We start from the raw sequence: 26,981 nt of genomic DNA on the forward strand, positions 1-26,981 counted from the left end.
TATCTTAGCTGTTCTCGTGTCACTGAATAATCAGTAAATCATCAATTATTGAATAACTGCAGCCATCACACAATGGGCCTCATTCATCATTTAAAAAGGGACATAGTTGGGGTCGAGGGGTTTAATCCTATATATTTATTCTACTGTAAAAGAAGGACAAGAAAACCATTGACTTGACTCCTGCAATATGTCAAGATAGACCTTCAAAGGGAGCTTATTAGAGATGCTGAATGTGGCAGCCTGGCATAGGAATCCTAACTGTGTGCATTCAAACAAATGTGGTAATAATTCTGTAACATTGTCTTGCACCAAAAGCAATATTAAATCCAGAGCAGAGTCCAGGAAAGGTTGTTATAGTCCCAACGACACTTTCCCTTTGACAGTATATTTGAGATACTTCTATATATTTGATTAGGATTCAAACACTTTTCAACTTCTTTGAACTCGTCTCATATTGATTTGTGTTCCTGATTTGTGCAGACAGATAAATAATATGTCTGCAGAGAGTAAGGACTAGAAACCAGCTGAGTCAACACAGAAGAACTATTGATCCAGAGCATTATGGGATCTGTAGTTCAGCAACACAAGCTTCATTCAAGATTCAACATTGAAGGCTTTATTGTCATGTGTACAGTAGCTACAGTGTAGATATGGCAATGAAAAAGTCCCAGGCTCCTCCAACAATGCAACATGAATATATATAGGACACAATCCCTCAAAGGGAATAAAGACAACAAGACAAATTAAAAATAGAAATGAAGATATCATTACTTGCAGTCATTGGCGGGATTTAATTACTCAAGTACTACTTCGTTGTCTGGCTTTTTTAAGAAGAAGAACATTTGCCTTTGTCACTTTAACATTTTGAACCTAATACTCATTTACTTTTACTTAAGTAAGATTATCAATGCAAGACTTTATCAATGAGAAGTCAAACATGCACAACTACGGCAACGCTCTTTTTCTCCTTAAGCAGTAAAAGTCCATCCTTAGTGAAAGACATGTTGCAGATCCAGTTAATCATTAGAGGAACGATCCAACCTGACCTCAGCAGGATGGACAAAGTTAAAGAGAGGAAGAAGAAGAAGAAATAAGCAGCTGATTCTCATAAACTAAATTGTCGGGGTGAAGCTAACGCTGGAGCTAATGAGTGGTGGAGATTAATGTAGCACACATTCCCGTCTGGTGTCGAGGTTGTAAAACCAACAACATCTCATTTAGGATCAGATAAAAAGGGTTTTCACCCAGAGATCAGCCTTTCATATGCTAATGAGATTTTGTAATCAAACCTGCTGAAGGTTGCTCTAAAAAATTACAAGAAAATCTGAAACCTGTGGCTTCATACAGGTCTCTACTCCTACTGCTTTTACATCTTAGTTACCTTTTTGCAATGCTTTATTATATTGGATGTGTGCTTATTTGGTTTGATTTTTAGCCCTTTACTTATTTATTTTTTTCAATCAGCAATTAGCTTTTGGGAGGAGAAGGAAACAGACAGGACGTAAACTCTAAAGGGAACAGCAGAAGAAGAGAGACAGGAAGTAAACACGAAAGGGATCGAAAAAAGAACACAGACAGGAAGTGAACACTAAGAGGAACAACAGAACAAGAGAGACAGGAAGTAAACATTAAAGGGAACAGCAGAAGAAGACAGACAGGAAGTAAACTCTAAAGGGAATAATAGAAGAAGACAGACAGGAAGTAAACACTAAAGGAAACACGAGAACAAGAGAGACAGGAAGTAAACACTAAAGGAAACACGAGAACAAGACAGACAGGAAGTAAACATTAAAGGGAACAGCAGAAGAAGACAGACAGGAAGTAAACTCTAAAGGGAATAATAGAAGAAGACAGACAGGAAGTAAACACTAAAGGAAACACGAGAACAAGAGAGACAGGAAGTAAACACTAAAGGAAACACGAGAGCAAGACAGACAGGAAGTAAACATTAAAGGGAACAGCAGAAGAAGACAGACAGGAAGTACACTCTAAAGGGAACAGCAGAAGAAGACAGACAAGAAGTAAATACTGAAGGGAACCGCAGAAGAAGACAGACAGGAAGTAAACACTAAAGGGAACACGAGAACAAGAGAGACAGGAAGTAAACATTAAAGGGAACAGCAGAAGAAGACAGACAGGAAGTAAACACTAAAGGGAATAATAGAAGAAGACAGACAGGAAGTAAACACTAAAGGAAACACGAGAACAAGACAGACAGGAAGTAAACACTAAAGGGAACACGAGAACAAGACAGACAGGAAGTAAACACTAAAGGGAACAGCAGAAGAAGAGAGACAGGAAGTAGACACTAAAGGGAACAGCAGAAGAAGACAGACAGGAAGTAAACACTGAAGGAAACACGAGAACAAGACAGACAGGAAGTAAACACTGAAGGAAACACGAAAACAACAGAGACAGGAAGTAAACACTGAAGGAAACATGAGAACAAGAGAGACAGGAAGTAGACACTAAAGGGAACAGCAGAAGAAGACAGACAGGAAGTAAACACTGAAGGAAACACGAGAACAAGACAGACAGGAAGTAAACACTGAAGGAAACACGAGAAGAAGACAGACAGGAAGTAAACACTGAAGGGAACAGCAGAACAAGAGAGACAGGAAGTAGACACTAAAGGGAACAGCAGAAGAAGACAGACAGGAAGTAAACACTGAAGGAAACACGAGAACAAGACAGACAGGAAGTAAACACTGAAGGAACACGAGAAGAAGACAGACAGGAAGTAACACTAAAGGGAACATAGTTTGGATTCTGTTTTAAGACTGGTAATGCAAAATAAAAGTGTGCAAAAATCTCAATATGCAACAAATTGAGAAAATCTGCAGATTCATTCCCTAAAAGTGTCCCATAGATGTTACTACCTGTCAATCATCCCTCATCACTTGCTGCTGCTGAGGTTTAATAATTGAATGTAATATTATCCCCAGTGAGGTAGTGTTCGGCGTGCAGACCGTTCCTTTGAGATCTCTCGGCTCAATGCAGCTAATTACTGAGCATTCTTTAAACAACAAAGGCTTTGCAGCAGGCACATGTAATTGTTGGGTAATTTAGGGGCGAGCAGCTTATTATAAGCGTGGGTGAGCGCCAGATTTCTGCAGGTCTTACAGGATTTACAGCCGGGGGAAGAAAAGGAAAATTAGCAGCTTCTACAGAGAAACAAGGAGGTGTTAAGTGTTGCTGTCAGGGGTTGAACAGTGTGCACGAAATAGGAGTTTCAGTTCAGGTGTTGTATGTTTTTCTTGGACTCAGATATTCTAACACGAGTCCATCTGATCCCCCGCCTCCTGGAGAGGATCAGGATTTATGGGATACTTTTCTGGTCTGATAATATTTTTCTGGCACCATCGATGGTTTTTGTAAAAAAATCTGGGCTTTGTCTCCATGGGGTCTTTTTGAAGCTGGCTTTCCATCCTCCATCACTTTCTAATTATCAGCGAAGGGTTTCACAGCCAAACAGAGCTGCAGTAAATCGTGCTGATTGAAGCCGACAGGAAGAGGGAAAATACACAATAATGTTATCGTACACTGGGAAGAGTTAGTTTGACCTTTTAGGGTCATTCAAATGAATCAGACGATTTCAGGGGGTCATTTTTCTTTAAAAGTTGAATTTAAACACCTTTTTTCATTTCTACTTCTGTTTCTCTTATGCATTGTAAGGTGTCCTACAATAAAACAAATATATATATAATATTAATAATAATAATAATAATTTGTATTACACATTTTGATTGTTTTGTTTTTTATAATAAAAATAATTAAAGTTTTAATATTATTTGTAATAAATATAATTATTATAATAAAGAAAAATAATAGTTTTATAAATTGTATACTAATAATTATTCATAATAATAAAAGTAGTATTATTAATACTTTAATGATAATTATTATATCATAATTATTTGTTTATTTACAGAAAACTTCAGATTTGCACACTTCCTCTCTCCATCACATAGTACACTGTATTCCGTTCACGGTTAGAGACCACACTGTTTCTGCATCTGAAACAGAAGCTGAAGCTTTAAAGAAGTTTTATGATGAAGTTAAAAAACAATGTGACCAGCATTACATTTCACAAGTTGTTGTTTGTCTGTTTGCCAGAGGTGTTTTACATCTCATTTTCTCTAAAAGCAGAAAAATATGAAAATGCCATCTGAAAAATACATTTAGATTTACCGCAATTAGGCGACCCCCACAGCCTGTTTTAAAGGAAGTAAATATGTGGTTTTTAAATACATGCACGTTGTTCTCCCTTCCTGTTCAACGAGTGGAGTCTTTTCGGCAGCGTTTGCCTGCAGCTCATATGTCACAGGAATGAAACGTTAATGTCTCCGATGAATAAACCTGATCTGAGTCAGTCTGCAGGATCCGCTGAAGGTATGAAAGTGTTTGTGTCCCCGAGAACAAACTGAAATGCCACTGAAATGCCAAGCGCTCCGCTCTCTCTATATTTGGCTCTTAATTTAGCACGTCGGGGGAAAGCGGCGGCTCGCCCTCGTCTCGGCTGCGTCTCTTAATGATGCGTTTTAAATGAGCGGCGGCGGAGCGCGGGTCAGAGGTCGCTTTGAAAAGGAAAAGGCCACGAGAAAGCAGCTTGATCTGTGCAGACTGTTAGTGTGACTCACATGCACGGAGAGGAGGAACGATGCAGGAAGCGGCATCCTGCGCAGGTAAAACGCCCGGTAGAGAATGATAAGCCCTTCAGGTACTTTCAGTTTTTTAATTTAAAAGAGAATGCCCTTTTTCCCTTTCCTGTAGTGGGTAGTATACCTTTTTGGTGCATGTAAATGGTCTGCAAAGGCTAAAACCCCTCCGTTTCTCTCCCACTTCCAGAGGGTTCCATTACATCCCCAATAAAATACATGGTAGAAAAGTCGATGTCCTACAACTGCAGAAGTTGCCTGAGATTCCCACCTTTTTTGGGTTTCTACAGGATCAAATTAATCCACTGATATCAGTCTGTATTTACACCGGCAATAACAACTGCTGATTCTGCGTACGTTTAATAGTCCCAGTTTGCCAAGGTGCCACCAAACAACAGCTAGTCTAGTTGCAGTACAAAGCGCAAAGTGAAATAACCAATTATAAGATTCTACTTCCTGTTCACATCCCCCAAAGCATTATGGGAATTGTAGTTCCAATCCTTAAGCACTATTATCCCCAAAATGGAAATAAAAAAGAGTTCATATTGTGTGGCATTCATCTTGTGGTATTATGACACCTAGTATATAGCAATTCATTAATATATCGGGCTTTCTGAAATGTATATTTAGCATTTCAAGATAACATTTCATTTGTTTTGCATCCTTTTCTCTCACTCTCAGAAATTAAGACAAGGACACGGTTCACATCGTGATCCAGAATATAATAGACTGAATGTGGAGTGTGTGTGTGTGTGTGTGTGTGTGTGTGTGTGTGTGTGTGTGTGTGTGTGTGTGTGTGTGTTGACAGGCAGCAGGTTTACAGCTGATCTGCAGTCAGGCGGGAGCATCGCCCGAGGAAGGGTAGGTGGGTGGGGGGGGAGGAGAGAGGGGTTAGTAGCCCAATCAGCAGCAGGGAGCTGTCAGGACCAATGACCATCAGCGCTGACGGGGCGCTGCAAAGGATGATGGGACAGAGAGAAGATCTGACCCGGGATCAGTGAATTCTCATCACTGAGACGTGTCTGAAATCTGAGTCTTAAAATTCAATTTCAAGTCGCTGTAAAATGTCAAATCAATAACACGTTCCTGAGGTGGAATTACAGAAACAAGAGTCAACAACTTCATATCAGATACAGTGGAGAATATAAGCGAGGATTATTAAAGTTGTGTCTTTTAAGATTAGAGAGATTCTCAATCAATGGATTTCAACATGTCTGAATAAGAAGAGAGTTTGGACCAAGAGCTAACATGTTTTTACATCTTTGGGATCTGAGCGCTGACCTTCTGTGAGATTACAGCAGGTTTAACAAACTGAAACTCGTTGCACTCAAGTTAAAGTTCAAGACTACAATCATTCAGGTCACACTTTTCTTGAAAACTCGCTTGCTCTTTCAGATATAGGATTAAGGCCAGATTAACATCTTCAAATTGTATCTTTGACCAAAAAGATGTCCAACAGAAAAATAAAGATACTCTTTTTTTCGGATCAAAGAAGATAAAGAAAAACACTTAATCTTCAAAACCAAGAAGCTAGAGGTAATGGTGGATATTGTGGAGTAAAGCTGGGGAATCGTACCTTGATATATCAGGAGTAACCTTAAATTCAGAATACATTTGTGGCTGAAATATTCCAACACACACTGGAAACTATTTCTTCCTTAATGCCTTGTATAACTCTGTAATATCAAGAACATCTTCAAGGGGAATCCTGAAAAGACCAGGGTAACTATGAAAAAGGAGCAACCCTGGAGAGTTAAACCTCTAGAAAAGTTTTAGGTAAAACTATGATGTCCAGATTAAGATAGAAAGTGGGAAATAAAGAAGGAAACCTCTGATCTGATCTGGATTATCCGAAATAACTCCTGAATCAAATATGAAAAAGTCTGGAATGAAACATTTTAAAAATCCCCAAAAGTCCTAAATCAAAAGTCAGATATTTGATTTCATTTAATTCATCTGGGAATTGTATCCAAAGCTAAACAACACATGTAGGTAGAAGTTGTGGAACAGAGAGACGCTGGAGAGCAGGACTTGATGGCAAAACACTGCTGGATTTATTCGGAGTTACCGCCGGAGAATTAACAAGACATTTACTGTAGACACGAGTTGCCACAGTGGCTGCCAAACCAATTCTGAAGATCTCGAAAATAGGAAGAGGTTTTAACTAGTTCCAAATGGGTAATCAACATTCTTCAAACGCCAGACTAAACAATCTCGGACAATACGTCTAACTAAAACTGTCATCTAGGTCACAGATAAGGTGTTTACCGGAGCATCTGGTGCTAGCTATCCCTAAACAATAAAGCCAATCTTAGGTCAGCGTGAGCTCGTACCCACTGGGGGAACAACAAGGCTTCAGAAGCCCAGGCTGCCCCTCCTTAATGAAGATAACAGCACATGCAAAGCCGAAGAACTACGCCATGGCAATACAGACAGAGGAAGGAGAAAATGATGAACTAGGTCAAAGGTTAAACACCTGAGCAAAATATTCCCGAGCAGAAGTCACCAGAAATCTCCTGGAGAATTTAAAGATAATCACAACAAAATCCTTAATGCAATTTGAAAAGTCTAGGATCCAGACGAAAAGTCCAGGGAAAGTCTTGAGGGATTTTGAAAATAACCTTTGAACAGTCCCAAATAATTTGGAAAGTCTGTAACACCCACCACCGTGTTAGTATCTGGAGATCAAAGGGCTGAATAAGATACTTTAGCAAATATCGAAATCAGTTTCATTTCCTGAAGAGAACAGCGTTGTCTGTTTTTTCTCGACCAGGCGGTCCACTTCTCGAGCTGAACTGGAGGTGACGGCTGAGTGACGGCTGGGTGTCGGCTGAACCCGTCAGCATGAATCGCACGGGAGCGCCGGCCTCCCACAGCTTAACCCCAAAATGTCACTGCGGTGCTAGAGACGTGAAGAGACGATCTGAAGAGCCGGGTGACGATGATCCGAAAGAACAACTCTAGCGACAACATGCTGGCATCATCGTCCTGAGGGCTGCAGAAAAAAAACACGCAACACGTTTTCATTTTCGAGCCGGCTTCCTGCGAGCATCGGAGGCCTGCAGTCGCTAACCTCACACTAGTGTCGCCGGTGTAAGAGCAACACAACCAAAGAGCTTACAGAACTACAACATACTGGAATTACAAGCAAATAACTGAGTTTAATTTGACAATAAAAGTTAGAAATTGGATTTTAATTTATCAATTCCAGTTTCAAATGTCTAAAGTGTAAGAAGTAATGAACTAGGGAAACTTCAATCACACATCCTTTGACTGTTTTCTGTATAAATTACTACCCGAATACATTGTGTTAATTAGTCATTAGTTCAATCTGTGTTTGTTCTGCATTTTACCTTCTAATAACAGTTTTCCATGCTTAAATTAAACTGAAAAATCATTTCAGTAAAAAAACTTCTAAATATCTGATTTTTTGTAATCTATTAGTCAGCAAAACTAAAATTGGACACAGATTATGTACAGATAGGACCAGTAAACAACAACAACCAAATCTACACGAAACAAAGACTTAAAGCTGGACTTTTAGTTTGTCAGATGATGTCTCGGTCCAATCCAAACTAGTGGAAAACATGGAGGTATTTCTCAAAGTCACAAAAAACACACTTTTGTGAAAAAGAAAATAATTAATGAAGGTTAATTAACACGTCTGATTGGATAGATGTGTGCAGATCATACAAAATGTATCTGATGTGTGTTCGGAGTGTCTCACAGATCATCAAAGTGTGTGTGTGTGTGTGTGTGTGTGTGTGTGTGTGTGTGTGTGTGTGTGTGTGTTCTCTGAAGTCAAGCAAGCTGTCAGATAAGCGACTCTATTCCTTCATGCTCACAGATTCATACTAAATCTCATCAGAGTCTTATAGGATTTATCCGATGCCACACACACACACACACACACACACACACACACACACACACACACACACACACACACACACACACACACACACACACACACACACACACACACACACACACACACACACACACACACACACACACACACACACACACACACACACACACACAGGGTAAAACTGATAAAAACCCTCAGTTCTGAACTCTAAACATTCCTAAAAAAGCCCTAAAATGTGAGGAACAGTCTTCTCACATCGATCTTCCCCATGTTTATAAGTCCTTAAAGGCAAGAGGAAAAAGGACAGAATGAGTAGCAGGAGTTGAGTGTGAGAAACAGTCTGCAGTAAAGGAGGTGACGCTGTGATTAAACCGTCACTGAAGGACTTGTCCAGGTAATAGCCTCCTCCGCTCAGGAACAAAAGCATTTATCTGACAGCCGGAGGCGGCGCGGGGCCAGACTAGATTTGTTTGGCTACTCGGAAAAATGCTGTTAAAGGTTTAGTCTCTGTTGTTGAATTACTTTGTCTTCTCTTTCCCCCCCGAAGCACTTTAAATAAATAGAACCAACAAGAGCTCAAACTACAAAGTGAAGGGACAGGGAGGCAACTTCAAGATTTAACCAGCAGACAAGACCTGTCTGGTGAGGGAAAACTAATCCCACGACTTTCAAACCTCCTCAACATCTTCCTGAAACCTCAAACAACAACAGGAAGCAGTCACGTTATACTTCATGATAAAAATACAGCAGGTACCTCAACCTGAAATCAGCCCACATCAAACTCCAAAAACAATCACAATGTCTGACGAGAAGACGGCCGACAAGGTCTTACGTGACCCTGCCTCCAGGGGGCGCCAAACATGTGACCAAATGCGATAAACAGTCAAGAATTTTCTACAATTGAGTTTTTATTTATGTGTCTCTTTGCCGAGTAACTGGAGGAGGGGGGGGGGGGGGGTGTTTATGTCCACAATAACAGATTTGCATGTGCTAACATTTGCTAATTATCACATATTTCCTTTTTCAGTTCCCCTTCCTCTCATTTCCATTTTTTCTTTCCCGTCACATACTTCCTTGATCATTTCCTTCTCTCCTCATTTTGTTTCTCAGCCTTTCTCCTCTCCTTGTTTTCAACCTTATCTCCTTTCATCGTTTCCTTTTCTCTTTCCTCAGCTGGTTCTCTCCCTTCCCCTTGTTCCTTAATATTCTCCGTTTCTGTCTTCTTTCCACTCCTTGCTTCCCCTTCTCATCCCTCTTATTTTTTGTCCTCTTGCATTTCCTAATTTCCTTACTACCTTTGACTTACTTTCCTATCCTCCATCCTCTTCCTTTATTTAGTTAGCTTTTTTTATATTTGACCTTTCCTCTTCATGTTTCCCTTCCCCTCTCCTGTCCTTGTTCGTTTCTCTCTCTCCTCGTATTGTTATCTTTCCCTGTATCATTGATTCTTTTCCTCCCTCTTTTATGTCTCTTCTTGCCTCATTTTGTTTCCTTTCCCCTTGCAACCCCCTTGTTCCTTTCCTCTCTGCTCTCATTGTTTCCTTTCTCTTGCCCCATCTTCTGCCTTTCTCCTCTCATTGAATGAGCAGACAGTAAAAATGGCAGCAGTGCATGCAGAGTGAAAAGCGTCTCCCAGCTGCTGACACACCGCAGAAAAGGAGACCAGTGTGGGAGGGTGAAGGAAACACAAATGAAGCATGAAGTGTTGCAGCGACAGAAGAATAAGAAGACTCTTCCACCGACGAGCGAGCCTCCTGAGACGACAGCTCCTCCGAAACGCCCGACGCAGTCAGGCAGGCAACAATTTCCTTCTGCAGCGCCACAAATGTCAGGGAACGCTCTGCGCTCGTCAGCGCCGCCTCACGCTGTGACTCATCACGCCGCGAGCACAACATGTGAGAGGATGAGCGCGAGGCCTCGGGCTGACCTGAGCAGCAGGGAGCAGAGAGCACGACAAACAAAACAACAAACATGTCAAACGGCTGCCGGGAGCCTCCGAGCAAGGCAGTCCACCTGCACACTGCTGCAGGAGGAGCAGTCAGCTGCACTTACACCCGCTGTGAGAAGTGACCGCAGCGTATGAATACACAGCTCGATTCCGATTGGTCGATTTGAACATTCCAAGGGTTGTTTATTCTCGCTAACAGACCGTTGCTAAGGAGGATCAAGGCACTATGAGGAGTCATATTAACCCACAGAAAGAAGAGCGTGGAAAACTTTTTGAAGTATTTATTTTTATATTCGTGGAGAGCATTTTCACGTCTTTGTGGATATTGAAGGAAACGATTTTCCGTTGTGTTTACGGTGCAAACACGACATCAAACAAAACAGAAAGTAGCTCAAATAAATATCTAAAAAGTCAAAGGGTTGAAGCTAATGCATCTCACAAGAGCAGGGATACTTCTTTTAAGAACATGTCTTTGATGCTTTGAGGCGTAATTCCTTAAAATGTCTTTATTCGTCATCCAACTTTTCAGAATCAGGTTTAACACTGAGTCATATTCACATATTTAGGCTGAGTCAAATGTTCCTGTTGTTGTTTTTAAAATCCCCAAATTTCCCTCTGGCCTAACAAACATCAACAACCCTTCAGTCGTGCTGCTAGTGAGGCTAAAATTAAAAAATGAGTGCCAAGCAACAGAAAGGAAAAAGTACATTTATATCAACTAGGGATGCACCGAAAATTCGGCCACCGAAAATTTTCGGCCGAAAATGGCCCAAAAGTGCATTTTCAGTTTTCGGCCGAAACACTTTTGTCACCGAAACAACAAGGCCGAAACAGAACGTTGTGATGATGACGCAAGCAAAAAACCGCGAACAGCACTCGGGCCAACATGTCTGCGGTGTGGACGCAATTCACTGTGTCTGAAAAAGAACAACGAATAGCAATTTGCAATACGTGTAAAGCCGAAATTTCTAGAGGGGGTATATCTGCAAAGAGTTTTTCCACGTCGGGTTTAATTCATCATCTTAAATCAAAACATCCCGATCGCTATTCTGAATTTGAGAAAAACGCGGCACAGAAAAGGAAAGCCATTCCGAGCACACCGACTCCGTCTGTGGCAGACGTTTTTGAAAAGGCCAAAAAGTTTCCCAGTGATGGTGCCAAGGCTAAGGGCATTACACAAAAAATGATGGAATTCATTGCCTTAGATGATCAGCCGTTCTCTGTTGTAGAGGACGTGGGATTTCGGAGGCTGATAGAGCACATTGAGCCCCGTTATGCCATACCGAGCAGACGACATTTCTCAGACGTATGTTTACCTGAGCTGTTCAATGTTGTTGCAACTCACGTCCATGAGCTTATGGCATCTGATATTTCAGCAATCAGTTTCACGACCGATATATGGAGCTCAGACGTCAGCATCACGAGTATGCTCAGTCTAACTGCACAGTGGATCGACACAGATTTCAAGCTGCAAAAGATTCTGCTTAATTCACAAGAGTTTCGATGCACTTGACTTAAATGCACTTTGTTTTTTTATGAGAGAACATATTTAATTTTACAATATTTCAGCAGGCCAGTCAGTTTACAGGCCTGTACATTATTATTTCATGTAGGCTACACATGTGTGGTCAAGTTAAACATTTCATTTTATTTTATATTGTGCATAATGTCAGTTCTAAATAAATATTTTCATAATTTCGTGATTTATTTATTCTTTGAATTGCAACGCCTTGATTTTTAGTAAGGTTAGCACACAGTCATAGCCATAAATGCAATGGTACTAATAATTGGAATAATAATTTATTTCGGTGTTTCGGTTTTCGGCCTTGGTTTCCTCATTTTCGGTTTTCGGTTTCGGCCAAGAATTTTCATTTCGGTGCATCCCTAATATCAACCTAATACCACAATGATGGCTAATTCCATCCGAATCTCCATAATTAAGGTTAAAACATGAATAATTCATTAACCCTACCAATACAGAGCTGACATTTAATGAGAGATAATATATCTGCGTCTTTATGGACCATTTGTAACATGGGGGGGGTGAGTAATACGCATATATTATACATGTATGAATAGCAACCACCAACCGGCCAAGCAACCAGATTTGTGTTGCTTTTAGGATTCAAACCTGTTTCCGTAATGCGTCGTACCGATTAAATGTAATTAAATCAGTAATAAAATGCATTATTATAAGAGTTATTCTTTTTAATGTAAGATAAAGGGACTGAGGGTGGTTCCAAATCGTGAAGAAGATGCACATGCAGAAGACCTTACGCCTTTACCAAACATTGGGGGGGGGGCTAAAATATACCTTATAGAAATTTGAATACTCATCAGCCCTAACACAAAAATCTACTGACCAAATCGATAGACAGATTGTGATTGAATAGCTTCCTCGTAGGACACTTTGAGGCGATTGAATACATCCTAATGATGGCGGACCTCCATTGATCTTCGGGTCACAGCTGGAGGAAGACGTGAACAGAGAGGAGAGCAACCAGAGTCTGACACACAAGAAACGCATCCAAACCAAAACCCGCCAACAGAACACACAGGCTTCTTTAAACCAGGACCACTAAGACTGCCAATACCACTGGTCTATAAAATGCCATCACATTTTCCTTGATCCTTTAAAATGGGTCCGATGTACAGCCTGAAACGTGAACAAAAGCAGGGGATCCTCACTATTTCTGCCTGAACAATAAGTAGTTGTTCAATAGATTTATACCAAATAAATAATCTATTAAACATCGTTTCTTTAGAGGGGACAAACTATGCTCAGTTTCAGGGTCATATTAGTATTTTGTGTCTCTACTGCCATGCTTTAATTTTCAAAGAGCTCTTTATGTTTCTCATACTGCCTGTGCTGCAGCTCCTCTTTTCACCCTCTGTCTGAAACCAGAGCCCAGTCTGCTCTGATTGGTTAGCTCTGTTATGATTGGTCAACCACTTGGAGATGTCCCACCTCTTAATCTATCACGTACAATGTGTTGGAGCGCTAGGGAGTGGGGAGTGTGTGGGAGAAGGGAGCAGAGGGATTTTAGCCTCTGCAGACCATTTACATGCACACAAAATGTATAGGCAGGAAAGACAGGAAAGGGAAACCTCAAAATGCACAATAGGGCCCCTTTAAGCGTTTCGTGCTGAGCAAAACAAACCTTAATGTTTGCGTGTGTAGTAAAATCATATGAATGTGTTTTAGCGTGACTCCCCCGTGTCCTCTGTTTGAGATGAAACCAGCTGACCTTTAATCTTCGCCCCCGCTGACTCCACAGCAGTCTCAAATTTCAGATTTCTATCTGAGCTCTACTCTGAGCTTTTTATTCCCACATGGGTCAGGTTTCTTCACACCGGGGGCAGAACTACAACCTTTTTCTCGCAAGACAGAAATAAACCAAACGGACCGGAGCAGAGAGCCGTCACTGTGGGACGGTAAAGGTCACAAGATATTGAAGATAAAACAGTGGTTTTACCAAAAGTTAACAACGCCATCACACAGAGGTTGATAGAACTTTAGAAGATATAAATACATTGAGTTAAACCAACCTTTCTGATCAATCTTCTGTTGATAATCTCGTAGCTAACTTTGATTTCAGTTGTAACCAGAGCCATTTAAATAGAGCCTGTTACGACAAGTTCAAGCCTTACATCCAATCAGTGATCACTAGTCTTTTGACACAAGTCATTCATCACGAAACAGCTCTTATTGAAGTCTGAAGTCAAATGAGAAAACTTCAGTGAAGACAAGTCTGAGTAAAGTCTCCCAAAAAGAGGTTTTTCCTAAAAACACTTGAGACCAAATCCAAGTGTGGCTTTTAGTAAGAAGCAAGTCTCAAGTCACTGGAAACAAGACATTTACAACAGAGCTAAATCGAGTTATTTGGGAGGAATCAAAGTCAAGTCACTTCATACAAGAACCCAGTCATACCGAGTCATTTACAAAATATCTAGTGTTGAAACCTGCAGTCACTGCAGACAGGTTTCAAGTCCTACTTCACACGTGACCAGCTCGGATTGGGTTCTTCAACAGTCTTGGGCGCAACAGTCATTTTATCTTGTGTAGTGTCTCATCAGCTTCAACACATGTTTGTAGTCCAATGTTTAGTCCAGACAGCAAGACTTTCCATGGCTGAAATCACCTAACTAAACATGGTGAACATCCTTACAGACAACAAAGAGTAGTCTGAACCCAGCAATAAATAATTGAGTCTAAGACAAGCTCTAAGTTGAGTCTCAAGTCACAGAAGACAAGTCTTATCTGACTCTCCGTAAGAAAGCAAATGTTCCTGAAATGGGTGAGTATCGAACGTTGTTACATTTTGTATTCCAATTGGTGAATTTTAGAAATACATTACGAGTTTTTAGACTCACTCCTCACATCATGCTCTCATAACCTTATTACAGTGCGTAACAGAGACCCAGATAAACACATCAGTTTGTACGTAGATCATACACACACACACACACACACCTGTCTGTTTACAGTCGGACAGGTTTCAATAAGAGCACAGGTTATTAATACATGGCTGCAGTACAAATTGAGCCGATCAAAAGGGCATAAAGCACAAAAAGCTTCATTGACCCTGACAAAGAAGCTTCCGGCGGCTTAACGAGCTCGTTATTATCAGACGCACTAATGAATCGCAGTTGCAATCAGCAAATTCCCCTCGATTAAATTCCATTACCCGCCCTCGCCCCCATCTTTGGTTTCTCGGAGAGAAATTACATTTGTTAGCCAACAACAGAGCCATCAGGTAATCAGCGTCGGAGGCCTCCAGATTACATTCATTAAATAAAGCGGTCTCAAGCTCACATTCATTCAGGATGGAGAGGCTGATGATTGGATGCTTAATGAGACACACAGGACTGATTGTGATTGGCAGTGATTGGCTGGGAGACATGCAGGGAAATCACCTGCAGTTAATGGACAGGTAAGATTAGGTTAAGGACAAGAAAAGATGCTTCTGATCAGATTGAAGACAAGAAAACATGAATTCTAGAGCCATTTGAGTCCAGTCTCGGCCAGTGTTGCCACAGTTACCTTTAAAAAGTAATCTGATTACTCCTTTAAAAAGTGACTAAGTACTTACTGATGACTTGATTTCAAAAGTAACTAAGTTGGATTACACGTTACTTTATCAGTTACTTTCAGCAGCTGCCGACAAAAGGGGGGGGGGTGGGGGGTCTTCTTCAACTCTCCCCCACTTACTGGTTTTGCACCGAAGTCCAGCTTTCGTTGATTGGGTGGTGGGGGGCCTCCTGCTTTAGTCGCAGCTCTCTGCTTCGCTCCACATGCTCTGTAAGTCTGGCTGTGCCGTGCTGCGACTCCAAATGTTTCTTCAGATTTGACGTAGTGTTTCTGAAGCTAGATAGCACTTTGTCTCCAGCACAGAGAACAACGAACCTTAATACTGTCATCTTTAGCTGACTCAAACTCAAACTAGTGACTGTATTTCCAGCTAGAACGCGCGCATCTCTCTCCTCCCTCCTTCGTAGTTTACGTGTGTCGCTGCGCGGTATCACACGTGAGTTGTCCTCGTGCTGAAAACCTGACTTAAGACGTCACTCCCCGAGACTCAAGAAGAAAGCCACCATATCTCTTTACTGAGGAGAATGACAAAGATAGTAACGCACAGTGACTTGGATAAATAACTTTAATCTGATTACTGGTTTGGAAATAGTAACGCGTTAGACTACTCGTTACTGAAAAAAGCGGTCAGATTAGAGTAACCCGTTACAGACTTCGCGGGTCTCGGGTCCTTAGAGACTATATTTCTGTCATTTGATTCAAGTCTGAGAACAACGAAACAGAACGCTGAAGGCTTTGTTGGTCAAAACACAACAGATACTGGTTGGTTGGTTGCTGGCAATCAAGTTCAGCGTCCGGCTCTTCCAACAAATCAAAGGAAAGGCGTTAAATTCACAAAGTAAATCTCCATTCACTTTCTGATGTTAAATTCAAAGACGCTTGAGGAGAAGTCTGGGATTTTAAAAGAATAGAATCTAGTCTCAAGTCGAGAAGAACATCATGTCATTTAGGGTTCCTCAAAGTTTTAAAGAGTTCTCAGTTAATTTAACATATGAGAGTCAAGGGTTATTTAAAACCAGTCTAAGATAACAGAAATCAAGTCACTAGAAGGAAGTCATAGAAGTCCAAGTCAATTTTCCAATCATTTCCGACAGGTCTCTACACTTGACATTTCTTAGGAGCAAATCAAGACAAGATCAAATTAAAGGGGTTTTGAATTATTAGAAAACAAGACCAAGTGAAGCCTCTGGTCATTTCAGACTGCTTTCATTTCTCAACGCACTAGAAGTCTAGAAGTCTTAGGCTGTTGTATCATTTTCTGAGTCAAGTCCAAAGTCATGCCAAGTTTGGATTTAAGTTGTCAAACAAGTTTTAGGTCATTTGAATCAAGTCCAAGTCTCTGGTCATTTTAGAGTCAATGAGTATGAGTGTTGTCTCAGGTCACTAGAGATTAAATTAACATTCAAGTCATCAGAGACGAGTCCAGGTCAATGCCCCAAAACAAGGATACTTCTGACGTCATTAGAGATGGGTCTCGGGTCATTTGAGTCCCAACGAATTAAAGACCAGCTTCTTAAGTAACAATAAAAACCCGTTAAGAGCAAACACACTTCTTCCCAAGGTTTCTGCATCAACTCTCAAAGAAAAAGTCCCAGAAAATATAACCAATGAAATCCACAGATTGGAGCTACTGTACCTGGACTTCTTCTTTATTTAAAACAATGCTCAAAAGGCTTTTACAGGATTCAGAAAATAGACGCCTCAATCAGAGCTCCTGAATACAGCATTTGACCTCAGACTGGAGTCAATATTTCCCTTCATTTACAGTAGAGAGTCTGATGTTCTTCACCTCCTCTTTCCTTTTGTCCCACAGATTAAGTGTTGAATCCCCGATTTGAACCATCTGTTAGCACAGGGTGGTGTGACTTCAGGAGGCAACACACTTCAGAGAGCGAAAACCTGCCTCCACTTTCACACGTCTTCAGACTGTGCAAAGATCAGACGCCGAGCTGAAACCTTTCTGGAGAGCTTTTCTCTGAAACTCACACTGCAGGAACACACGTGGGAGGATGCTCTCCAACGTTTTGAATCATCCAGCGGGATTATACGTTTTTTCTTTACTGATCTTCATCACCTCATTCTGTCACAAACACAAAGAAGTCAATCAGAGGGAATCAGGGAAAGGAAACCGGTAACTAAGAGAATCAGAGACTGAGATCAGAAGGAGCTGAAGGAAGTAGAAAAAGCTTCACATCAAAGTTTCACTTTACCACGAGTCCTTCTTCTAGAAAGTCTATTAAGCATGCGGGAACGTTTACAAAAGGCTTTATCACCTTCACATTTCTGACGTTATCAAAGCAAGGTTGAGATTAATAGAATCAAATAGAAGAACACAAACTCGATATGACTCAAAGGGAGCGTATCATGTTCAGTTTCAGGTGCTTCAATGTTCAGAACGCTCCTTATGTTTCTCATACTGCCTGAGCTGCAGCTCCTCTTTTCACCCTCTGTCTGAAACCAGAAAGAGAGTAACGCACAGTGACTTGGATAAATAACTTTAATCTGATTACTGGTTTGGAAATAGTAACGCGTTAGACTACTCGTTACTGAAAAAAGCGGTCAGATTAGAGTAACCCGTTACAGACATCGCGGGTCTCGGGTCATCAGAGACTATATTTCTGTCATTTGATTCAAGTCTGAGAACAACGAAACAGAACGCTGAAGGCTTTGTTGGTCAAAACACAACAGGTACTGGTTGGTTGGTTGCTGGCAATCAAGTTCAGCGTCCGGCTCTTCCAACAAATCAAAGGAAAGAGCCCCGCCATTACAAACCCAAAGGGCTAGTCAAAGTGAAAGTATTTCTTAAACAACCGGTATTATGAATGAATTAGTTTGTAAACAGTACTTAAAAGCTTTTCCTGGAAAATACTCCAGCAGAGTACAAGTAACTCAAAATTGCTCTGAAGTAAATGTACGTTTCAAAGCAGTGTGTTTTTAAAAATACTCAAATGCAATTCTGCAGTTTTGATTTTCCCAGGGCTCTTTTTAGTAAGATATGACATTAACAGTAGGTAGCTGAATAATCTATATTTTGAATTCTTCCATAAATGTTCCAATACCCCTTTACATAAACCCCGGTTTCTGTCCCGTCTGGATTCAGAGGAGTTTTTGATAAAACTCTCTTTCTCGCACGGAGGGTGTCAGAGGTGAGATCCTCCATCTGAAACTGTGTGATGTGCTCTCGGTGCATTTGCATAATATTTGCACATCCATTTCACACAGCATCACACAGTGTGAGCCTGGCCTCGCGCTTCAGGAGGACGCTCTGCTGCGACACTGCTGCGTTATATATTTCCATCGCTGCGTGGGAGAACCAGCGTCTCTGTTTATGAGCTCCGACAGCCTCGGCCAAAAACACCAAAATAAGAAGAGGTGAGAAAATAACAGAGAGAGGGATGAAAACAGAGGGAACATTCCTCCTATGTTGTTTCATATAAACTGTCAGAAAGAGGATGAGAAGTGCCTCAAACCATAGAAGAAGAAAAGTGTATCTGTGTGAGTGGTGTTGGAGGAAGTACTCAGATAATTCAATTAAAAGACATAAATTCTAATTCGAAATGCGTTCAGAATAACTTCAGATACTTTATTAATCAAAACCGGCTTTGTTTACTTCCAGAGTGACATAGTGACATCACTTTGCAGCACTCACACTCCTATTGGCTAGCGCTCCAACACATTGTACGTGATAGGCTAAGGGGCGGGACATCTGTAAGCGGTTGACCAATCACAACAGAGCCGGCCAGCTAACCAATCAGAGCAGACTGGGCTCTGGTTTCAGACAGAGGGTGAAAAGAGGAGCTGCAGCACAGGCAGTATGAGAAACATAAAGAGACGCTACAGACTGATATACACCTGAACATCAGCAGGAGAGGACTCTTTAAAGTAGAGACTCTACATACTGATATACACCTGAACATCAGCAGGAGAGGACTCTTTAAAGTAGAGACACTACATACTGATATACACCTGAACATCAGCAGGAGAGGACTCTTTAAAGTAGAGACACTACATACTGATATACACCTGAACATCAGCAGGAGAGGACTCTTTAAAGTAGAGACACCACATACTGATATACACCTGAACATCAGCAGGAGAGGACTCTTTAAAGTAGAGACGCTACATACTGATATACACCTGAACATCAGCAGGAGAGGACTCTTTAAAGTAGAGACACTACATACTGATATACACCTGAACATCAGCAGGAGAGGACTCTTTAAAGTAGAGACACTACATACTGATATACACCTGAACATCAGCAGGAGAGGACTCTTTAAAGTAGAGACTCTACATACTGATATACACCTGAACATCAGCAGGAGAGGACTCTTTAAAGTAGAGACACTACATACTGATATACACCTGAACATCAGCAGGAGAGGACTCTTTAAAGTAGAGACACTACATACTGATATACACCTGAACATCAGCAGGAGAGGACTCTTTAAAGTAGAGACACTACATACTGATATACACCTGAACATCAGCAGGAGAGGACTCTTTAAAGTAGAGACACCACATACTGATATACACCTGAACATCAGCAGGAGAGGACTCTTTAAAGTAGAGACACTACATACTGATATACACCTGAACATCAGCAGGAGAGGACTCTTTAAAGTAGAGACACTACATACTGATATACACCTGAACATCAGCAGGAGAGGACTCTTTAAAGTAGAGACACTACATACTGATATACACCTGAACATCAGCAGGAGAGGACTCTTTAAAGTAGAGACTCTACATACTGATATACACCTGAACATCAGCAGGAGAGGACTCTTTAAAGTAGAGACACTACATACTGATATACACCTGAACATCAGCAGGAGAGGACTCTTTAAAGTAGAGACTCTACATACTGATATACACCTGAACATCAGCAGGAGAGGACTCTTTAAAGTAGAGACACTACATACTGATATACACCTGAACATCAGCAGGAGAGGACTCTTTAAAGTAGAGACTCTACATACTGATATACACCTGAACATCAGCAGGAGAGGACTCTTTAAAGTAGAGACACTACATACTGATATACACCTGAACATCAGCAGGAGAGGACTCTTTAAAGTAGAGACACTACATACTGATATACACCTGAACATCAGCAGGAGAGGACTCTTTAAAGTAGAGACACTACATACTGATATACACCTGAACATCAGCAAGAGAGGACTCTTTAAAGTAGAGACTCTACATACTGATATACACCTGAACATCAGCAGGAGAGGACTCTTTAAAGTAGAGACACTACATACTGATATACACCTGTCATCCCACTTGAGTTTGCAAGTGTTGCATCTATAAGGACTTCACTTTGTAACCTTTGTGATATGCTCCTGAGATTTTGCTTCCTTATAAACCAGCTCCTGCTGTGAGTGCCTGTTATCCGTCAGAGGCTGCAGCTGAAGGTGGTGACAGCTCTGGTGAGGAAACATCTGCATCAGCAAAATGTGGCTAACCCCCTTTTCATTTTCTTCCTCTTCCTCCTCCTCCTCCTCCTCCTCCTCCTCCACCCCCCCCCCCCCCCCCACCATATTCCCAGAGGCATCTCCGGTTAATTTTAGATAAGCGATGTTGTTGGGCCTTTTTCTGTCCTCATTACGCGGGCCAGGCTCCAACACATACACATGAATCACAACGCTCATCACTAATTTAACGCCGTGGAGTTTGTTTTCTGCCGCGCACAGCAACACGCCGCCTCCAGACAGTTTGTGAGTCTGCAAGCGCCCAAAAAAAAACACGAGGCAACAGCTGGGATCGAGTTTTGGAAATTGTTTATGTCAATGAGAAAATCTGAAAACGTTCTCAGTGCTGATGAAGAGGAGGACATGTTCTCACTTCCACATTGTGAAATATTTTTTCATTTTAAGGGCTGCCAGTTCTCTCTCTCTCTCTCTACCTCTCTCTCGACCTCTACCTCTCTCTCTACCTCTCTCTCTCTCTACCTCTCTCTACCTCTCTCTCTCTCTCTCTACCTCTCTCTACCTCTCTCTACCTCTCTCTACCTCTCTCTCTCTCTCTCTACCTCTCTCTCTACCTCTCTCTACCTCTCTCTCTCTCTCTCTACCTCTCTCTACCTCTCTCTCTACCTCTCTCTCTCTCTCTACCTCTCTCTACCTCTCTCTCTCTCTCTACCTCTCTCTCTCTCTACCTCTCTCTCTACCTCTCTCTACCTCTCTCTACCTCTCTCTCTACCTCTCTCTCTACCTCTCTCTCTCTCTACCTCTCTCTCTCTCTCTCGACCAACCCACAAAAGGACCCTTGACTAAAACCACATTAAAAGGAAGGAAAATTCAAAGACCCCGAAAATGACGGAGCAATTTTTCTGGAATGTTATATTTTCTTCTACCTTATCACTGACTGAAAAATAAAACTGATCAGTAGAGTGATGTTGTTTCACTGATGAAGTGATGCATGTGTCTTTATACGATCCTCAAGACCATATGGAGGAGATGTTTGGGTTTGAATCGACAGGGAACTAAAAGAGAAACTGATCAGAAAACAGGGAAGATCCTCAAGAAAATATGATCAAATCCAGACCAGAAAATTTGAATTATGATCCGTTTCAGGTGTCCTAAAAGCTTTCCCACGAGGGAGGATTAGGGCCAGGGTTAGGGTCTGTGGGACAGAGCTCAAGATGTGTCCCTAATCCTCTTCCATACTTTCCCCATCACACTTGTCTAACTTTCATCCACAAAACTGAAGGTTACCACGGATGAATGTGAAAACAACCTCTGTAAAGTGAAGCTCAAACAATAAGAAAAAAGTATACTTTTGTGTCCGGAGAGAGACTTCAAAACCGAACACGATGAGGTCATATAAGATTTCATTTTAAATACAGACACTCAGATATCATCGTGACCCTGATACTGAAAAGACACTGCACAGATCTTTACCTGACACATAAATGAACACACTGTAATTCAAACACTCTTTCCTGAGGCACGTGCTACCAGGGAAAAGGTCACACCGCCTTTTTACGATTGACCGCAGACGGCAGGTTGTATCCACTTAAGTTGTCAGAGCGGCTCCTCCAAAAGAAGGCTGTTAACCTCTCTTGTGTTTGACATCAGACTGTGGTTTGCTCCGATAAAACACCCGTTTATCTTTTCAGGGTTAAAGCTGCTGGTTGATCTCAACACATCTGATGCAAGTTAAATGAAGGAGCTGTAATAAAGACGTGAGTTTCGAAAGTGTTGCAAGAGTTTTATAGTTGTATTAATTACAATCCCAGAGTGAGGTGTGAAGACTGAAGCCCAACCACACCTCAATCGTCCAGATTCTCTCTACCTGCAGAACTTAAAACCAAGGCCTCGTTTGTGACCATTTTTGAAAAAGTTTGTCCTTTAACTTCACACAGGTTCGACTTTCCTAAACGGCTCTCCGGTTTCAGATTTATAAAACTCTTTACAATGGGTTAAACTTACTGTGTGTCATGGTGTCCACAAAGAGTACTGGTTGCATTTTCCTCTCATAATGACCCTAATTAATGAAATATTTGGTGAATAATTTCATTTCCTATTAGTTTTAGACCAAAAAAAAAAGGCAAGTCACTACATTTTCCACAACAATGCTCTGCAAATATTTCAGAATAAAAGTCCTTGCCTTGACAACTTAACGGATTCTGTCCCCGGATAAATGCCAAAGGGCTTTAATTTTGTAGAAGTAACAGAAAGAGTTGAGTTACAAACTGAATCATGTTAAAATACGGTCTTTTCCAACAAACCTCAAGCCCACAACAAAGGCAGAAGCCAAAATCTAGAAGAGATGCAGCTGACTCACAGCCGAGTCCATGTCACACGACATCTGGCCCATCAAGAGCAGATAAATCGATGAATTAAAGAAAGGACCACAAAGTATTTATGTGTTATTGTCTTTGTTCAGGTGTTGAGCAAAGTTCTGACTCAATAAGCCGCAGATCATCACCAGGATGTGTTCCCTTACCTTGAACAGCCGCAGGATGTTGGCCACCATGATGGACACCGAGCTGGCCGACGCCCCGATGACTCCCACCACTTTATCCGGCTTGGCGAAGATGGGCGGTTCTCCGTTAGCACAGCGCACGTCGGAGCCATCCCTCTCGATGAGTGCCTGGACGAAGGTGAGCGACTGCTCCAGGGCGTAGGTGTCCCGCGAACACGTGTCCAGGATGCGCGCCCCGAGCGTCACGTTGGGAAGCAGGTCCGGGTCCTTGTTGATGAGGTCGATGGCGAACAGCATGGCCTCCAGACGGTGGATACCCTTCTCCTTCTTCAGTTCGCCACAGGGGACGCCCCTCTCGCCACGGGAGTGCACAGGGAACAAGCCGCCCAGGATGATGTCCCCGTCCAGCCGGATGGAGTGTGCAAACTCTTGCTGTGGTTGCTGGGAGTCTGCCAATGCTCCAGTCTTCTGGGAGTTGGTGGAGCAAAGCAACCAGCAGCTTTTAAGTATCATCAGAGAGAGGACGCCCGGAACACTCAGGGGCTTTAAACCCCTCGCCATTTTATGGTGGTTTAAGCTACAGGAAGAGGAAGTATGATCGCTGAATCAACAGCGAAGTGGCCGCGGTGCAGGTGGTTTTGCGAGGGCGAGCCTGACCATGGAGTCACCCAGGGCAGGGTCAACCACGGCGGGCGGTCCCCCCTAAGAACACTGACCCCGGGGGGTGCCGGTTCCTGAGTTTGACATAGCTGTCTGCAGAGGAGGAGACGGAGGATGGAGGTCGCAGCAGCTCCAGTTTCACATTCTTCCTGAAAGCTGTTGAAGATTCAGATGGAGAAGGACACAATCAATTCAGGATCAATGAACCATATAGATCTGAGCTCAGGTGCCCAGCAGGGTCACAGGCTCAGTTTGAGGCTTAAAATGTCTATATTCATCGATTCATTTGACTCATATAGTGTTAAAAATACAAGTCCAATCATAAAGGTGATTTGTAAAATGGGACACCTGAGGGAACACAGGCCCAGACACTACACAACAAGAATGTTTCTTACTAACACATCTAGAGTTCATGTATTATTCAGGAACATTTATAGGCTAGAAAGACACCTTGCAAAGATACTCAAACAACCAGTGAATGCATGTATCGTATGTTTCCTCTTGCAAAAGACTCGCTTTTTCCAAGCTTGTCCCTGTAAAGTAGGTGCAGTCCCTTTCAACCCACAGACTGACACAAAAGGACCCAGTCTTTGTGCCTCAGTCAGAAAACTTGGGATTTAACAAGCCATTCGGATTTGGCTCCCCTTTCAAAGATAAATGCAGGCTCATTACAAGATACCCTTCCCAAATCGGAGTTCGGAGATGTAGTTTTGAAGACAATCATAGCAGACTGGGCTTTTTCAGGATGACGGATAAATTGCGAAAACAGAGCATTTTAGACAAACAAAACGAACAAACCATGTGATTTTTTATATTAAAGCATATAAAAACCTTCTTAAATCACCCAAATACACAAATGACCCAAATCATTTGCAAACAAACTCAGAAATAATGTGATTAATTAACATTAAGGCACATTAAACGTCAACCCAAAACACACGGCTGAATCAAACAGTTAGCATAATATGTCCTCTTTAAGGTTTGTTTTTTCTACCAAACTTTGTTAACTTTTTGGGAAGGTATTGCTACTAAGTCACATGTTGTATATCGTTTGATTCAACAGCCCCGAAACACATGTCAACCCGAGGTTTGTTTGGAACGTTTCAGTTTGCTGTACCTATACAGCTCCATGTTTCAGTCCTCCACACACCGCCCGTTAAGATGGCCTCTTATACTCCACGAACAGGAAGTGGACCAAACCAACTGTCTGTGAGGAGGAGGGGTGTCCACCACCTGGAATTTGTCTGATAGTTTTGCAACCCAAATATTGATAATTTCACGTGTTTTTTGTTCAGTTTTGTTATTAATGTGTCTTAGATGGCCTCTTATACTCCACGAACAGGAAGTGGATCAAACCAACTGTCTGTGAGGAGGAGGGGTGTCCACCACCTGGAATTACTCTGATTGTTTCGCACCCCAAATATTGATAATTTCACGTGTTTTTTGTTCAGTTTTGTTATATATGTGTTGTTTATTTAACCCATAATCGTGTTTAAAAGTTCCACAGTAAAATAACTCATAAATGCTTGTCAAAAAAATCTTCAACCAAGAGTATTTTAAAGTATTATATGACAATTGTGGTGAAGGGCCCACTTCTCACAGCTCATTGGTTTTCACTTAATGCGATACTATTGGCCACAATGTTAATTTGATAAGATGGACGTATAACAAACTGACGTATTAATGGATATTACATGGAAATGTTCTCACGCTGATCATGGATTTTTTAAGTGTTCTTCGTCATGTGTTGAGCAATGCTATCCAGCTTGGACCAGATACAAATATCTCAACAACTTTTCAATACATTACCCATACATTTGGACCACACATGCATGATCCCCAGAGGATGAGTGTTGGAGATTCCCTTACTTGTCCTCTAGCGCCACCAGCAGGTCAAATGTTCCCTTTGTCCTGTGAAATATCCTAAACTCTTCTTCGTGGATTGGCGCCAAATTTGGATCAGACACCGGTGAGCGTCTGAGTTTTCCTTTAGCACCACCGTCTGGTCAGATTAGCCCAATTGATTTATGAACAAATACCTGTACAACTCTTACCTGTGGTTTGGGCTTATTGCTAATCAGCTGGATGTCTTATCAAAGATGGAGAGCACGGTAAACAGGATAGCCACTCAACGTCAGTACTATCAATATGAGCACATTAGCTTCTGGCTCCAAGCCTCACTAAGTACTGTAGTCTCACATGGTGGATATTTAGTTCATTTATTTCCTCCCAACATGTGAACATCACTGGAGCAGATTTTAGTTGAGCAGCAAAACTTGATGAGGTACATGAAGTGATATTTGAACATCTGGACATCATCTGTTGCATTGTGTTCTGAATTGGACAGCTGTTGTGTTTCCCATTTTCAAATCAACTTTTCTTTTTATCAAAGCAGCACCAAGTCTCACGATCGATGGGTGTAATTTTAAGATATATAAACAGTTCTTTGTTGCATTTTTTTAACCTTCATTGGAAGAAAATGACAGCGGAAGTGGAATTTGGATCCTCGTTGCAGCAAATAGTATTCTTAACCTGGCAGTGAAATAGTGTACGTCACAAGAGGGAAACCAGCTCTGGTTGCAGGCTACAAGGTTATGAAACTGCCTTGGTGTTGAAGAACGTTTTAAAGACCAATGTTTGCTTGACCCCACCGTCTCCCTGACCTCTGTTTTTGAACGGATCCAAAGCAAACGTGAACAGATCTGTGTTTGAAGGACGACATGTTGGACTCTAGCACGATGAAGGTGTCCGCATACTTTTGGCCATGTAGTGAATTTACACAGATTACACATTGTGAGTTTCTTTCGTTCTGATCAT

At 41.6% G+C, this 26,981-nt stretch overlaps 1 protein-coding gene across 1 annotated transcript in view; it reads right to left on the bottom strand.

The window, feature by feature from the left end:
* The window catches only part of grm8b (glutamate receptor, metabotropic 8b), a 113,539-nt gene that overhangs the window by 85,021 nt on the left and 1,537 nt on the right, over positions 1-26,981 (bottom strand). Inside the window, exon 2 of the mRNA XM_063873925.1 lies at positions 23,526-24,320. Coding sequence (XP_063729995.1) covers positions 23,526-24,065 — 540 coding nt within the window. The 5' untranslated portion in view covers positions 24,066-24,320. The remainder of the gene's footprint in view (positions 1-23,525; positions 24,321-26,981) is intronic.

The sequence above is a fragment of the Eleginops maclovinus genome, chromosome 2 (genome assembly GCF_036324505.1).
Source record: "Eleginops maclovinus isolate JMC-PN-2008 ecotype Puerto Natales chromosome 2, JC_Emac_rtc_rv5, whole genome shotgun sequence".
NCBI classification, from domain to species: domain Eukaryota; kingdom Metazoa; phylum Chordata; class Actinopteri; order Perciformes; family Eleginopidae; genus Eleginops; species Eleginops maclovinus.